General features: G+C 47.2%; 1 protein-coding gene across 1 annotated transcript; it reads right to left on the minus strand.

Moving 5' to 3' along the window:
* Positions 1 to 2,775: 2,775 nt before the first annotated feature.
* On the minus strand, positions 2,776 to 5,055 carry LOC136356665 (uncharacterized). The gene is made up of 3 exons (XM_066310908.1): positions 4,047 to 5,055; positions 3,718 to 3,938; positions 2,776 to 3,498 (listed from the first exon to the last, which is right to left on the minus strand). The coding sequence occupies exons 1-3, from the start codon at positions 5,053 to 5,055 to the stop codon at positions 2,776 to 2,778; spliced, it is 1,953 nt and encodes a 650-aa protein (XP_066167005.1).
* Positions 5,056 to 16,504: the final 11,449 nt, after the last annotated feature.

Genomic DNA, 16,504 nt, shown 5'->3' on the forward strand with positions numbered 1-16,504 from the left:
TACACAACTTTTTCTTTTTTGAAAATAATTTGTACACATAACTAATAATCCATGCGAGTTAAGGATCATGCGTGCAAGACACGCAATGCAGCAGATGGGCGGAAGAGGTTTAGTCCAACCTCACATGCAATGTACATAAGTGGTTATCTCAAAAAAAAAAATCTAGGGTTAATTTGATATGTGCCATTGCAAATATATCTATTCAGATAAATGTCATTATATGTAACACTACTAGATCATAGCAGAGAAAGAACTAGAGCAGGAGAGGTGAAGAACAGAGGAGGAGGAGACAGAGTCGAGGAAGAAAGGGGCAGAGCAGAGTTGTTGAGAGGAGAGATTCGTTTTTCCTTTCTTCATTTCACACTTATCTCATTACAGGGTTCCTTACTTATAAAGGTCATATATGCCAGCCTGGCCGCTTGGCCGAATCACACAACACACATGCTCACACACCCATCCGACACGTTACTGTAAACGTCATCCTGGCGTTGTAGCTCGTCACGCGTGTGGTACAGACGTGACAGTACCGCCCGCCGGAGAAACAGCTTGTCCCCAAGCTGGTGCTGATGGAAAGCGGGTCTTGAGCACTTCATAATCCTCCCAGGTAGCCTGATGCGCCGGTAAAGAAGACCACTTAATCAACACCTGAACATGTGCTGCATTGCCCTTTTTCACAAGCCGACGATCGAGTATTTCTTCAGGTCAAACGTCAGCGGCATCCAAAACCACAGGGTGAGGAAGAGAAGTAAAGACCGGTGTATGATCAGGAACATGTGCTTTCAACTGAGAGACATGAAAGACGGGATGAATCAAACTTGAGTCTGGTAACTGTAACCGATAAGCCGACTGACCAATTTTCTCTAGAATTTCAAATGGGCCAAAGAACTTGAAAGCTAGTTTGGGGTATGGACGATTCACCACCGAAGATTGAGTATATGGCTGCAACTTCAGAAACACATAATCCCCAACTGCAAAGGATCGTTCAGACCGGCCTTTGTCTGCTTGATGCTTCATGCGCAACTGAGCCCGTTGCAGTTGTTGTTGTAAGAAAGCAGATAGCTGATTGCGTTCAGAAACAAGATCATGACTGATGGACTGAGGAGAGAAGTACTGGCACTTGACTGACATGAGGATCAGCTCCAAACAAAGCTTGATGAGGAGAACAACCCAATGCAGTGTGAAAAGAGGTATTGTACCAGTATTCTGCCAAGTGCAGCCATTTGTTCCACTTAGTTGATGTTGCTTGAGTAATACAACGTAAGTACATTTCAAGATATTGATTAACACGCTCGGTCTGGCCGTCCGTTTGAGGATGATAAGCGGAGCTCATACTCAGAGTAGTGTCCCACACTTTGAACAAATCACTCCAAAATCGGCTGGTGAAAATTTTATCCCGATCTGAGACGATAGAATGAGGGATGCCATGTGTCTTGAAAACTGTTTTGTCAACTGCATTGGCCACTTGGGAAGCAGTAAATGGATGACGCAAGGGAATAAAATGGGCAAACTTAGTGAATCTATCCACTACCACAAGAATGACAGTGAATCCATCAGACTTGGGAAGACCTTCGATAAAATCCATTGATATGTCCACCCAGGCTTCCTTAGGAATTGGTAATGGTGTTAACAAGCCAGGGAGCTTGCAGTGTTCAGACTTGGCCTGCTGACAAATCTGACACTGCTTAACAAAGTTAGCCACATCTGATTTCAGACCTACCCAAGAAAATAACTTCTTCATCCTTTGATAGGTAGCAGTAGAGCCAGAATGACCCCCAACAGGAGAAGAATGAAAAGCATTAATCAATTTCGTTTGTAATCCAGTGTTAGCTCCAATCCATACTCGTTCATGATGTCTGATTAATCCATCATGCAGAGAAAAACCTTGTGTATTAGGAGATTGAACAGCCAATTCGGTCAGCAAAGTTTGAGCAGCAGGATCCACTGGATAAGAATTTAACACCTCCTGGAGCCAGAGGGGAGAAGCCACTGACAGTGCAGCACAATGAGGTATAACAGGCATCCTGGACAGCGCATCAGCAACTATATTGTCAACTCCTTTTTGGTATTGAAAAGTATATTGAAAACCCATCAATTTAGTCATAGCCTTCTGTTGCAAATCAGTTCCAAGAACTTGATCATTCAAGTGACATAGACTTTTGTGATCAGTGCGAATAGTAAAAGGGCAGTGCTGTAAATAACATCTCCATTTGTCAACAGCCATCATTATAGCCAAAAACTCCTTTTCATAGATAGAAAGTTTCTGATTAGCTGGTCCCAAAGCTTTGCTATAATAAGCAATAGGATGATTCAACTGGCTGAGCACAGCACCAACTCCATAAGCACAGGCATCTGTCTCCAAAACAAAGGGAAGACTGAAATTAGGTAATGCTAGCACCGGGGTAGAACTCATGGCTAGTTTGAGCTGTTGAAAAGCTTGTTGAGCAGCATCTGACCAGAGGAATGCTTTCTTTTTTAATAACACTGTGAGAGGTTTGGCTATAATGCTGTAATTCGGAACAAATTTGTGATAGTAACCTGTGAGGCCCAGAAAACCTCTCAACTCAGTTGCAGTTTGTGGAACAGGCCAGGCTAACATCGCTGCAGTTTTGGCAGCATCAGTACTGACACCTTTAGCAGAAATTATGTGGCCCAAATACTCTAATTGAGCACAAGCAAAAGAGCGCTTAGACATTTTGGCATATAACTGATGTTGTCGCAACAACATAAACACTTGTCTCAGATGATGTAGGTGAGAATCCAAGTCAGGGCTGTACACTAAAATGTCATCCATGAAAACCAATACACATTGCGAATAAGAGATGCAAATACTGAATTCATCAGGCATTGAAATGTAGATGGAGCATTTGTTAAACCAAAGGGCATAACCCTGAATTGAAACTGCCCATGATGAGTTTTGAAAGCGGTTTTAAACTCATCCTGTTCCACCATACGGATTTGATGATAACTGGCTCTCAAGTCCAGTTTAGAGAAGTATTGTTTGCCCGCTAACTCATCCAATAACTCATCAACCACCGGCATTGGAAACTTACTCTTAATAGTGACAGAGTTGAGTTTGCGATAATCCACACAAAAACACCATGTCCCATCTTTCTTTTTGACCAACAAGACTGAGGAGGCAAAAGGGCTCATGCTGGGAGTAATAAGACCAGAATCAATCATGTCCTTGACTTGGCATTCAATCTCATCCTTTTGTAAAGGAGAATACCTGTAAGGTTTACTGTTGACAGGAGCATCATCAGGGTACAAGAAGATAGCATGATCAAAAGTGCGATGAGGAGGTAAACACTTGGGCTCTTGAAAAACATCAGCAAACTCAGACAGTAATGGAGCTACTACTTCTGAAATGGACTGAGAATCTGCATTGTCAGTAGGTTCAAGCAAAACAGCAGCCCAAATATCACAACCCTTCTGCCATTTCAATATTTGAGGGTAAGAAATAGCACATAATTCAGTCTGGGAATCAGACTCTTGAACACCCTGCAGTGCGATTCACTGATCTTGATAGAAAAACTTCAGAGTTTTAGTTGCCCAGTTACAAGACATATCACCCCATTGAGCCAACCAATTCATCCCCAATATTGCATCATGGCCCCCCGACTGAACCACTTTCAGATCATAAGAGAATGTCTGACCTTGGATCCACCATGTGAAATTAGAAACCACATATTGGCAAGAGAGAAACTCACCATTAGCTACCTGAACCAAGGAAGGGGAAATAGGGCACAACTGCAAACCCAACAGCTGAGCAAAATTGAGATCAATGAAACTATGAGAGCTGCCGGAATCCACCAACATCAACAATACTTTATTCTGAACCAATGCTCTCAAACGAATAGCATTATGGCGAGATGCACCAGATAACGCATTCAAAGAAATATGATACTGCTCCTTAGCATCAGAATCTTCTTCGGTAGCCACTGCATTCAAAAGATCATCTGGAATAACTTCAGTGATTTGCATAGCTTTTAATTAACCAGTGATCACACACTGATGATCAGGTGAATATTTATCCCCACATTTAAAACAGAGTCCATTCGCTCTTCTATATTCCTTCAACTGTTTAGCTTTCCATAATTCAGCTCCTTCAAGTTGAATGGCCGATGGCTCAGAGACAGGAACAGACGTATCCACTTTAGCGCCAACCCCTTTGTATGTCAATTTCTTAAGAGGTTTCTGTCCACTGTCTAGTAACACACTTTCTTGCACTAAAGCAATTGCAGCAGCCTGCTGAACAGTGTCAGGTAACTGGACCAGCACAGCTGAGCGGATTTCTTCCTTTAGACCCAGAATAAAACGATACAGCAGCATCATCCCTCCCACAGATGGATCAAACACACGCACCTGGTACACTAGTGAATCAAACTGGGACTTATAATCGGCAACTGAACCAGTTTGCCGTAAGGTTTGCAGCGCCTGAACTTTTTCACGCTGTGCAGTACTTTCAAACTCGAGAGCAACCGCATAACGAAATTGAGACCAGTCACAAATCTCTTCTACTAACTTAAAGGATTGGTACCACTGTGCTACATTTCCAGACATATGCAAGACTGCCGCAGAAACCTTAAACATAGCCGGAATTTGGTACATGTCAAAATAGGTCTCGCACATATCTAGCCAAATACGGACATCAGAGCCATCGAAACGAGGAAAATCCATCTTAGGCAAGCAACTCTTAGCACGAACACCCTGATCAAAACCCTGGCTAGACTCCGCTTCGTTGCGAATAAACACAGGACGAGTATGGAACCTTGGTGGCGGCGGCGGCGGCAGTGGTGGTGGTGGGGAAACACCCGCATTGCCAAGAGAAACCGCAGATGGGGAGCCCAGAATACTCACTTGATCGGAAGACGCCAAACTCTTTTGCAGCCGCGCCGCCTGAAGCTGATCTTGCTGCAGCTTCCCAACCGCCTCCAGAGCGAGATCCACCTTGACGACGGCCTGATCGAGCCGCCCTCCGTGTTTCGTCATCTTGTCGTCCATAGCCTCCATCTTCTGAGTGAGTAACTCCAACTTCTCCAACAATTTCCCCTCCATCGACTCGAGCGATTGGCATAACGGAGCGCTGAGCTTGATGGGCGCCGTGGTGAGCGTTCGCTCCAAATCCAACCGAACCTGAACCGGACTTACAGCAGCCGCACCCGAGGGTAGCCGCCTACCGGAGCATAGGGATTTTACCAGTCAGATCGAGAGAATTTGAACGCATCAACCACGGAAAACCCGAATCTGATACCACTGTAACACTACTAGATCATAGCAGAGGAATAACTAGAGCAGGAGAGGTGAAGAACAGAGGAGGAGGAGACAGAGTCGAGAAAGAAAGGGGCAGAGCAGAGTTGTTGAGAGGAGAGATTCGTTTTTCCTTTCTTCATTTCACACCTATCTCATTACAGGGTTCCTTACTTATAAAGGTCATACATGCCAGCCTGGCCGCTTGGCCGAATCACACAACACACATGCGCACACACCCACCCGACACGTTACTGTAAACGTCATCCTGGCATTGTAGCTCGTCACACGTGTGGCACAGGCATGACATTATAATTCGTATATTCGTAGCTGTGTTACTCAAATTTTACAAAATTAGAGCCATGCCATCGTCGTCACGTTTTCCATCTTCCCCATTTGTACATGAGGTTCACCTGTTAGATTCGTCTTCTTCCTTCATCCTCTCATCTTCTCTTTTCTTTTTCCCATCTCTCTCCACCATTTCTTCGTTTCTTCTTTCTTCACATGTAGAGCAGAAGGAGGAGAGGAGCGGGGTGCCGGTGCTCCAGTGGCTGGGAGGTGGCGACGCAGCGACCGAATGTGTTCCCGAGCTTGGCTCACTCGTGGAAAGTGTCGGCCGGTACAGGGAGCTAGGGAGATGGCCAGAACAATGGATGGAAGGGCACAATTCCGGCGGCAAAGAAGGTGATGGTGGTGGTGGGATGGGGTGGCTAAAAGAGAGGGGAAACTAGGGGAATGGGTTCTCCTTGGTGAGGCAAACCGGTGGTGCGAAGATTTGGTGTGAGGGGAGCCAGTGAGGGAGATTGATTGATGATGAGGTGGTGGGCAGACATGGTAGAGAAAGAAGAAGAGAGCGACAATGATGGAACTAGGTGTGGGGTGCGTCGGCTTCGGGCAAACTGCGATGGCGGTGGTGCGCTGAGGACGATGCCCTATCCCCCACGTGGATGCCGTTGAGGAAGAGGAGCTCATCATCGCTGGTCATCTCCATGAGGAGCTCGTCATCCTCTTCCTCATCCTCCTCCATGGACAAACGTGCGTAGAGGCGTGGTCGGGGAGAGCCCCGTCGACGAGCTGCTCTGGTGGCTCACTTCCTCGGCTCCTCCCACGACCACCATAGATGGCGGCAGAGGTTGAGGTTGCACGGAGGAGGAGGAGGAGGAGGAGGATGAGGGAGCTTGTTGCGGGTGGTGCCAGCGAGCGAGTTGATGTGTGGGCGCCGAGTGGTTGTGCTCGCCGGTGTAGGAGAGGTTGAAGGTGTTTGGGTTGGAATGTCTCCTCTCCACTTGCTTGCAGCACAACAGCAGCAGCACAAGGCCGCCGCAGCGCAGCCTGCTCCCAATGGCGCCGACCACGCCGGCCGCTCCGCGCTGCCCACGACGACTCACCCATGGGGAAGGAAGATGATAAGGGAGGGTGAAAGGAAGAAAATAAATCTGACGGGTGAGTAACACGTGCAGATAGGAGAGTAGATGAAAAATGTGATGACGATGATATTACGAATAGACGAATTATAATGATATTTATCTAAATAAACATATTTAAAATGGCACGGATCGAATAAACCCAAACAAGGGTATCCGGGAGGGACGCACGATTCTACCTGTTTTTGTTATTTTTGGCCCATATTGAGTGGGCTTTCCTTTTACCTTTGCAATAGGAAAAAGTACACCGAAGGTCCCTCAACTTGTCATCGGGATAAAAAAATGTCCTCGAACCACAAAACCAGATATGCGAGGTCCCTTAACTATACAAAACCGGTCACCCGAGGTCCTTCGGTGGTTTTAACACCGGTTTTGGTCTACGTGGCGGCTGAGTTAGCATGGGACCCACATGTCAGCGTGCCACGTCAAATTTCCCCTTTCTTTTTCTCCTTTTTTTTAGTTCTCTTTGCTGCGGGGAGTAGCAACGGGCGGCGCCTGGTGGGCTGAGCGGCGGCCGGCGGAGGCGGCGTGCGAGCGCGCGGCGGCCGGGAGGCGGAGCATGGCGCAGAAGAGGCGACGCCGCGGATGAACGCGTTGCCGACGATGGTGTCGGCGCACGACGCGAGGCCGAGCTCGAAGATGACGGCCTCGACGGCGGCGGCCTCGGCGGTGGCGGGCGCGGAGGTCGGGAGGCGGAGCATGGCGCAGAAGAGGAGCGTCTCGCGGACGGTGAGGTGGGGGTGGAGCACGTCGTCCTGCGCCACGAACCCCGTGCGCCACTGCACGGCACGGCACGACGCCCATCCCGGCGTGCTGGCCGGTGAGCCGCCCGCCGAGGATGGAGACCAGCGTCGACTTGCCGCTCCCCGATGGTCCCAGTACAGCCAGCACCTCCCCCAGCCTCACCTCGCCAGTTATCTCCTTCAGTATCGTCCTGTCCTCCTGCGCGCCACCACCACCGCCTCCCGCTCCGGTGTGCGATATCCTCCCCGGCGGCGCCCCCTTCGCCGCCGCCGCCGCCGTCATGGTCGCCCGCTCCACCTTGACGCCACGTCGAAGAACTGAGCACATCAAGCATCCAACCAAAGATCAAAATCACCTCAACCACACATAGCAACATCTATCTATTTCATCGATGTGTACCTAGAGATTGAGTGGCGTGGTTTCTCGTGGGGGCGGATCTAGGGCTTCCGGTGAGACCGAGAGCGAGAGCGAGAGCGAGAGAGAGAGTGCCGGGGACTCGGCTCGGTGGGGATCGCGCGGTTGAGAGAAAACGTGGGTCGATCTGGAGCGTTGGATCGATGATTTTTATCCGTTGCATTTGATGAATGAATGAGCATCCTTCATCCGGAAATCCTGTTCGGCGATCGATCGCCCTGGGGATGGATCAGCGATCGATCCCCTCCCCCCTCTCTCCCTCCACCTGGTTTTCTTTTTTGGCACCGCATTACTTTCCTATTTTGGTAAATTTATACACCTAAAGTTTACACATCTAATGTTTAGAGACCAAAAGTTTATAAGTCAAAAGTTTATATATCCGATTCAAATTTGAATTTGAATTCAAATATTTTTTTACATATAGTATTTCTATACATCTAAAGTTTATACACCTAAAGTTTATAAGCCAAAAGTTTATATACCCGTTTCAAATTTGAATTTGAATTATATCTGATTCAATTTTTGAATTTGAATTCAAATATTTTCTATATATAGTATTTCTATACATCTAAAGTTTATACACCTAAAGTTTATAGATCCAAAGTTTATAGACCTAAAGTTTATATACCCGATACAAAATTGAATTTGAATTATATCCGATTCAAATTTGAATTTGAATTCAAATATTTTCTATATATAGTATTTCTATACATCTAAAGTTTATACACCTAAAGTTTATAGACCCAAAGTTTATAAGTCAAAAGTTTACATACCCGATTCAAATTTGAATTTGAATTCAAATTTTTTTTATATATAGTATTTCTATACATAAATTTTTCTAACTTTTGTTTTTTTTAAAAAATTATGTGTCGTACTGTAGTAGAAAGAGAAGAAGGGGAGGAGGAAGGGGGAGAAGAGGGAGGAGTATAGGGGGAGGCCGGGCAAACCGATCGCTGGGCGATCGCCCTGGCGATCGATCGCCCATTAGCCCCCCTCCTTCATCGTAGTTCATTCGTCAAATCCAACGATCCAGAATCATCCAATCCAACGTCTTCAGTCGTCCCACCTACCTCGGTTTTACTAATTAGCGCGTACGAGACTTCTCTAAGTCGCACGCGTGCCACGTGGCGGACCCTCATCGTCTGCGGGTGGGTATGGTGGGCACCGCAAGTTTTCCTTTTTTTTCCTAGGATTTTTTTTTGGAGATGCATATATCCAAAGTAACTAACCCGGACAGTTTTAGATAATAACGATAATTAAGGTAAGAATTTTCTTTTTTTTTCAAGATTTTTTAGTAACAGATTGAAATGGAATCTATACATGAAGTGAAATTTTGAAACCTTTCAACTTGAAATTTGAATTTTTTTAAGTCAAAATTTGAAAACTTTCAACTTTTCATCTCAAATTCGAAAAACTTTCAAACCAAATTTGAAAACTTTCAACGCAAAATTGAAAACTTTCAACTCAGATTCAAAAACTTTCAAGTCAAATTGAAAAACTTTCAACTCAAAATTTGAAACTTTTCAACTCGATTTTGGAAACTTTCAACTCAAATTTAAAAACTTTCAACACAAAATTTGAAAACTTTCAATTCTACATTTGTAAAGAGGTGTGCGAAAGATTGAAAAAAAGAAAGAAAAACACATCTGGAGGTGCAAAAATCGAAAAAAACCAAACAGAAAAAAGGGCGCGCAAGAAGGGGGGCCAACTGGCGCGCGCGCCAGCTAATTTGCTGAAGTGTACGCATGTTAACAGCGAAATTTGGTAAGCCCTTAAGAGAATTACCATGTCACCAATAGTCGGATTCCTGCTATATTCGGTTAAGGAAATTAATCTATTAAAGGAAGCTTATCCAGAAGTGACCGAGTTCAAGGAGGATGCGACATGATAGTTTATCTATTAATTAGGCAGTATTTGTTAGTTTCTTTTATCTTTAGGAAAATGTGTTTAGTGTCCTATAAGGATTTTATGTTTTCCTTTTATCTTTAGGAAAGTTTCTTTCTTGTCCTACAAGGACAAGTATCTCCCCACGGGTATAAATATGTACACCCGGGGTCATTGTAAACTATCTCTAGATCAATATAACTACTCTCAGCGCATCGTCACCCTCTTTACCGAGGTTTTTACTTATCATCCGGCGGAACTTGGCACCTGACACGAGGCTGCATCGGTTTTCGATCTCCGGCGAAGGAGTAAGTCATATGTTCTGCCGGCCCTGGTGAATCTATCGGCTACGTCAGTGTTGTTCAAGGCTGCATCGCTTCGATCTCTTGGATCGCTCTGGTTTGGTTGATATATTTGCATACCTAATATCTCAATTATATCTCTAATTGCATTGTGTTTAGAGACGCATCGGTTTAGTTGGGCTGTCTCGGTTAGGTTTGATCTTCTGTCTTAGCCGATATATCTCTACAATCACAATGCTATTGTAAATAGATTTGTTATGTCCATCACATTAGACAGATCTATCAGCTCATCGAGTATTAGATTATCATATACAATCTCGTGCTGCATCGGTTAGTTTCGACCTACTAGATTATTGTTGATAATATAAATCTTGTTGAGCCGATAAGTTCATACTAGTGTTTTATCGAGGTGCTAGCCGATAAGTTATCTAGACGTTGCATCGGCTTATAAGGATTGCATATACATATAAGTTGGATTTAGCCGATGACAACAAAGGTTTCATTGATTTATCTAATCTTGTGGATTTTATGACATCGGACCTCTAGCCGATGTATGCTTTAACAATCAGATCAGTACTTGTTCTATCATATCATATTGTTAGTTGATTGGTTTCTACTGGATTATATTACTGTTATATTGCATCATCATCAGCCGACTGCCTTTATATCATTATCTACATTGGACATATTATCGATAGTTCAAAACCCTATTCCTATCGGCTGGAATTACTCCATCGGCTTGACAACCGATCGGCTGTTTGATCTGTTGTTTACATATCTTGTCAGCTGTAGGATCAAACTGACTGGCACACCCGCACCTCACCAAGATTTGGACATGCACTAGAGCTAAGCAGATCTCCTAGGCCAGTGTGTGTTTTTTGCGTCAACAGGTTGATCGGTTTCTGGATTCACCGTGGCACGAGAGGGGGCCGCCCGTTGCCTGCTGGGGACGGGGGCGAAACCTGAGGTGTGGTACGATTGGTTAGAGGGAGTTATGCGAAGGGTCCTATCACGGCCTCTTTCCGGTATGTCGTGGTGGCATGTCGGCGTACGGAAACGTATCGTGGGGCTGTGTCTTGTGGGTACAGTTGTGCACCTCTGGCCAGAGTAAAACTATTTGAATAGCCGTTCCCGCGGTTATGGGCGGTCGACCAGATTCACCGTGATTAGTGCCGAGGAATGATCCTCTCTAGCGGGTGATCGAGGGACCCCCTTTGTGAGTTCGGCCGGGGGAAAGGGCGCGCTGATCAAGAACGTATATCCGCCTAGAGTCTTTCGAGACCGCATGTGAGAGCTGGGATTATACAGGTTCGGGCCGCTAGGGAGCGTAATACCCTACTCCTGTGCGTGGGATTTAGGGTTGAGTGTTACAAAGGTTCCTAAACTCTAGGGAGAACTCTCACTCTTCTTCCCCTGGGGCTTAAGCTAACTTAGAGTCGTCCCCCCTTTTTGGTGAGAAAGGTCCTCCTTTTATAGTTCAAGGGGATACCACATGCACCGCCTTGGAAGGAGGGCGAAGCGGGGCGACGGCGGGCGGAGCGGTGACACGCACGAAGCCGGCGGGGCGGCAGCGGGCGGAGTGGGGCAATGGCGCATGCGGGCGAAGAGGGGCGACGGCGGGTGGAGTGCCGACGCGTCCGAACTCCGAAACCGGCGGGGCGACGGCGCATGCTGGCGGAGATCGGCGCGGGGCGTACAGCGATCGACGGCGGCCTGGGGGCCCCGACTTGCTGATGCTGTTGAAGACGAACAGGAGGGCGTGTACAACTTGCTGCTTCTTGTGGTGATGGACGACGACGGCGGGAGCTTGCTACTTGTTGCTGCTAGCTTGCTTCTTGTCTGTGGATTTAACAGCTTGGCGTTGGATCTTGCGGCTTGCCTGTGGATCTGGATATGCTCGCTGCTTGCTGATGAAGATGCGCTTGTTGCTGACGGGAGAGCTGATGGGATGACGAGACCGACGGACGGTGGCTCGCCGGCGACGGATGCTTGCTGCTTGACACCGGCGATCCCCACAGCGGAGGTGCGTGTCCTCCTCCTCCTCGAACCCATCGCCATCGTCGTCGTCGTCTTCAGCGGCGTCGGCATCGGCATCGGCATCGTCGTCGTCTTCAGCAGCGGCGTCGGCATGCGTCGTCTTCGGCGGCGTCGGGCGCCGCGTTTGGGGTGTGTATGGGGGGAGTGCGGCATGCGCGTGTTTGCTACATCAGCGGCGGAGGTGGAGGTGGAGGGGTGAGGTGCGGGATCACGGTGACGCCGCCGCCGCCGGTGGTAGCTCCTCCCTCGCCGGCCGCCGCCCGCGCCCGCTGCGCCCATCTGCTCTCTGCCAGCCGCCCATCGCACGCCGTCTCAGCCGGCCGCCGCTCAGCCCCGCTCGGCGCCGCCCGTTGCTACTCCCCCCTATCCCCCGCAGCAAAGAGAACTAAAAAGAAGAGAAAAAACAAAGGGGAAAGTTGACGTGGCACGCTGACATGTGGGTCCCACGCTGACTCAGCTGCCACGTAGATCAAAACCGGGGTCAAAACCACCAAAGGATCTCAGGTGACCGGATTTGTATAGTTGGTTTTGCGGTTCAAGGACGCTTTTGTATCCCGGTGACAAGTTGAGGGACCTTCGGTGTACTTTTTCCTTTGCAATATTAGATCCGATGCTTGGTGGGCTCAGCCCGTTTAGTACATGGGCCTGATAGTCCACATGTATGTTTCGTTTTTTGTTTTCTAAAATTAGTTTTTGAATTTGTTTCAAATTTATACGTATAAAGTTTCTATATATAAGGTTTATACAAACAAAATATATTCTTTTCTAGGCCATGCTAACATAATGCTGAATTGATTTCAAATTCATATATACAAAGTTTCTATGGCACAAAGTTTTATATGCAACAAAGCATTTACGTATGCATTTTGAATAGTTTAAATTTATAAACCTTTTTATATAAAATTTGTGTATAAAGAAAAAAAACATAGGTGGGTTACCTCGTGGGCTGGCAACCCGTGGAATGAGAAAATCACTACTGGAGAACTGATATTTGCTCGGATGGCAAAATCACATTAGTCCTGGTTTGATTAGGAATCGGGACTAAAAAAGATATTTAGCATCGGTTCAAAAGCCCAACGACACTTTACACCAACCGAGATTAAAGATCATTTTTAGTCCCGCTTCAAAACGTGTCAGGCCTCTATCTTACTAGCCGGGACTAAAGATTGATGCACCGTATATAATCCCCCACACTTGTCATCTCCTCCTCACAAACTCCTCCGTCCGTCCTCATCTTTTCCTCCTCCTCCCTTTTCTCCTCTCTCTCTCTTCCCTGTCTTATCCTCTCCTTTTCGTACACGCAGCAGCAGCAACAGCAGCGAGGAGGGCTAGGGGCCGCTGTGTGGGGGGCTGGGGCGGAGCGAGCGAGCAAGCCGGTGAGTGGGCGGCGGTAGCGCCCTCCCCTCCGCCGGATTCGGCTGGAGGGCAAGCAACAGGTGGTGGCGCACGAGGAGGCGGCGGGCCCTCCCCTCCGCCGGATCCGGTGGGAGGGGAGGCAGCGGCGGCTTGTGTGGCAGTGGAGTGACGGCGGCGGCGCGAGCGTGATCGGCGAAGCGTGATCGGCGAAGATCGCGTGGCCTTGCGGCAGCAGCGCGCGTCGTGGCAGCCCTGGTACGATGGACTCGGAGGCGCGCGGCGCGGCAGCGAGCGAGGCAAAAGGTCCGTGAAGAAGGAGGCAAGTAGGAGTTATGTGAATTTGTTCATTTGTGATGTCTGTGAATTTGTTCATTCTATGGATCTGTGAATTTGTGATGCCAATTTAAGTATATTCATTCGATCTGTGAATTTGTGATGTTGGTGAGTTTGGCTCGAAATCAATATGTAAACAGTAAAAAACAATAAAAAAGAAATAAAAAGACATTTAGTCCTAGTTGGCACCAGAACTAAAAAAAAGGATATTTAATCCTAGATTGGACGTCTCGGTTTGCTATCCGCGACTAAAGGGCTTGCAAACCGGAACTAAAGAGGGTATCCCCACAAGTAAATGTAAGTGGTCGTTTTAGTTGTAACTAGGCTCTATTGAGAAGAGAGGAGAAGAGGGAGGGGGCAACATGCATGGTTTTTGTAGCTATGTGTAGCTATGCGATCACACGTCACGCGTTAGAAATGCACGATCGGTCACGCATCAACTCAACCCATTAATCTCCACCAAGTCGATCGTGTCATTATTAACATGTACTAATATTTATTCCATTATCTAAACAAAATGTGTTAACTTGTGGACCGTCCTCGTATAAGCTGATCATCTCCTCCAACAATGTTGTCGGCCCAAAAGCTAATTAGCACTTGTTAACAATGAAATTTGACATCAGATTCAGAAAAAAGGAAGGAAATTGAAGCAGATTTGGTGTTGAATCAAGCCGAACTTGGAGTCGGACCGCACATCGACTGGATGCCATATCGGCTGAAACAAAGTATGAAGCTGGTTGAAGCTTGATGAAGCCGATGGCCGATGCAGCCGATATGACGTGACTTGGGCTCGACATGGGCCTAGATTGGGATAACCATCATTGCCAATAAGAGATAGAGCTCGATTAAGGCAATTGTATCTATTAATTAGGATATTGAGTTGGTTTGTTAGAAATTTGGTAAGTGACCGCCATATATAGTCTTGTTTGTATCTTAAGTTTAGAAAGGTTTGAGTCGTGTCCACAATACCACCCTTTTACTTTTCTCGTTTTCTGGCGAGTTCTTTGCAAGAGGTAACCTGTGTCAAAGGCCCGCGCTATCGGGCTAACATGTCGCTTTAGACATGTTAGGCTCAATATCACGAGTCATTGCTATCATATGTCTTAGTTAATCTATTTTTAGCTTCTCAATTTAGCTCTATCGGTCGTGGCTCGCTTTAGGGTTTATACTTGTTTCGATTAAATTGTCTTGCTAGATTAGATTAGCTAAGACATCTACCATCCTGAAAAATGTCTAATTTCTTGATTGTCTAGACTACATGTTCCTTTTCATACTTTGAGATGCATCATCCCTAGTCGTGCTTAGAACCATGCAAATTAGCCTGCAATTAGGCATTATAAGAATAGTATTGGGGTTTCAGCCGATCTTACCCAATATGCATGTTTCACCCCCCCTGTTTAATGTATATTCGCCACTTATATAGATAGATCGTTTTATATAAGCATATCAAGCTTTAGTCAGTATCGGTTAGATTCCTAACTTCATGCTTAATTTCTATTTGATATGTTTATATGGATCAATCTGTCTATATAAGTTTGTACTAGAGTATTAGCTAGTACGTTATTTCTCTTGCTCTAAATATTGTCACATCGGTTACTTTCATAATACTTCTGTTACTTTCATAATACTGTCTTAAATCAATCTGTTAAACTCTATAGATACTATTACATCCGATTGGGCGTGTTTAGGGTTTATTATTCTTTGATATATCCAGTCCATAGCCAATTTGGTCTAACTCCATCGGCTGTGACCATCAACGATACACTATCGGCCTATCGGCCGATCAGCTATCGGTTGACTGATTCTGCTTTTATTCTTTCTTGCTGATTGCAGGATCAAATCAACTGACACGCCCTTGACACACTCGAGGCTAGCCTTGGACCTGCACTGGAGTTAAGCAGATCTCTCATGCCACCGTGTTTTCGCATCAACAACGCTGTAGTAGTAACATCTCGGAAAAAGTATGAATTACCCCCTGAAGAATTGTGAGTACGAATTACCCCCCTAAACCTGAAAACCAGTTATTTTTCACCCTCAACTATAGATACCGGATGAAAAAAAACCCCCCAAGCAGCTTTGCAAGCGGTTTTGGTCTACATGGCAGCCCAGTCAGCAATTCTTTTCTTTTTAAATCAGTGGGCCCCACATGTCAGTCTCTCACTCTCTTTTACCCCTCACCTCTCTTTCTTTCTCAAAATCCTCTCTCTTCTCCTTCCCTCACCAGCTCACCTCGAGGACGACGGAGCTCGGGAGGACGGGAGGAGCACGGGACGATGGCGCGCGGAGTGGGCAGCGGCGAAGAGGGCGCCTGCAGCCAACGGCGGTCGGGACAACGGGGAGGGCGGAGTGGGTGGAGGCGAAGGTGCAGCTGATGCGATAGCGCGTGTAGGGCTCTACCCCGTTTGTCAGCGCGCTGTCCAGTCCCGCCCGCAACGCTCCCTTCCCCAGTGGTGAAGGTGCTGCGGTGGAGCCGAGCTCTTCATTAACGGCCAGATTTGACCAATGCGCAGCGGCGAGCCGACGCGGGAGCATGATGCGGGGATGGAGGACGAGCGCTACGGACGCCTCCCAGCTCCGCACATGGCTGTCTTCGCCGCCACACCTTCATCTTCGACTGTGCCGTCGTTGCCTCCGCGGTCACCGTCCTCGCTGTCGGTCGCGCCGCCAGTTGCGCCGCTCTCGCCTCCGCCTCCATGCGTGGCGCGCTCGCCGCCTTCGCCGCCGGTCGCGCCGCTCTCGCCTCCGCCTCCATGCGTGGCGCGC

This window comes from Oryza sativa, chromosome 5 (assembly GCF_034140825.1).
Source record: "Oryza sativa Japonica Group chromosome 5, ASM3414082v1".
NCBI classification, from domain to species: domain Eukaryota; kingdom Viridiplantae; phylum Streptophyta; class Magnoliopsida; order Poales; family Poaceae; genus Oryza; species Oryza sativa.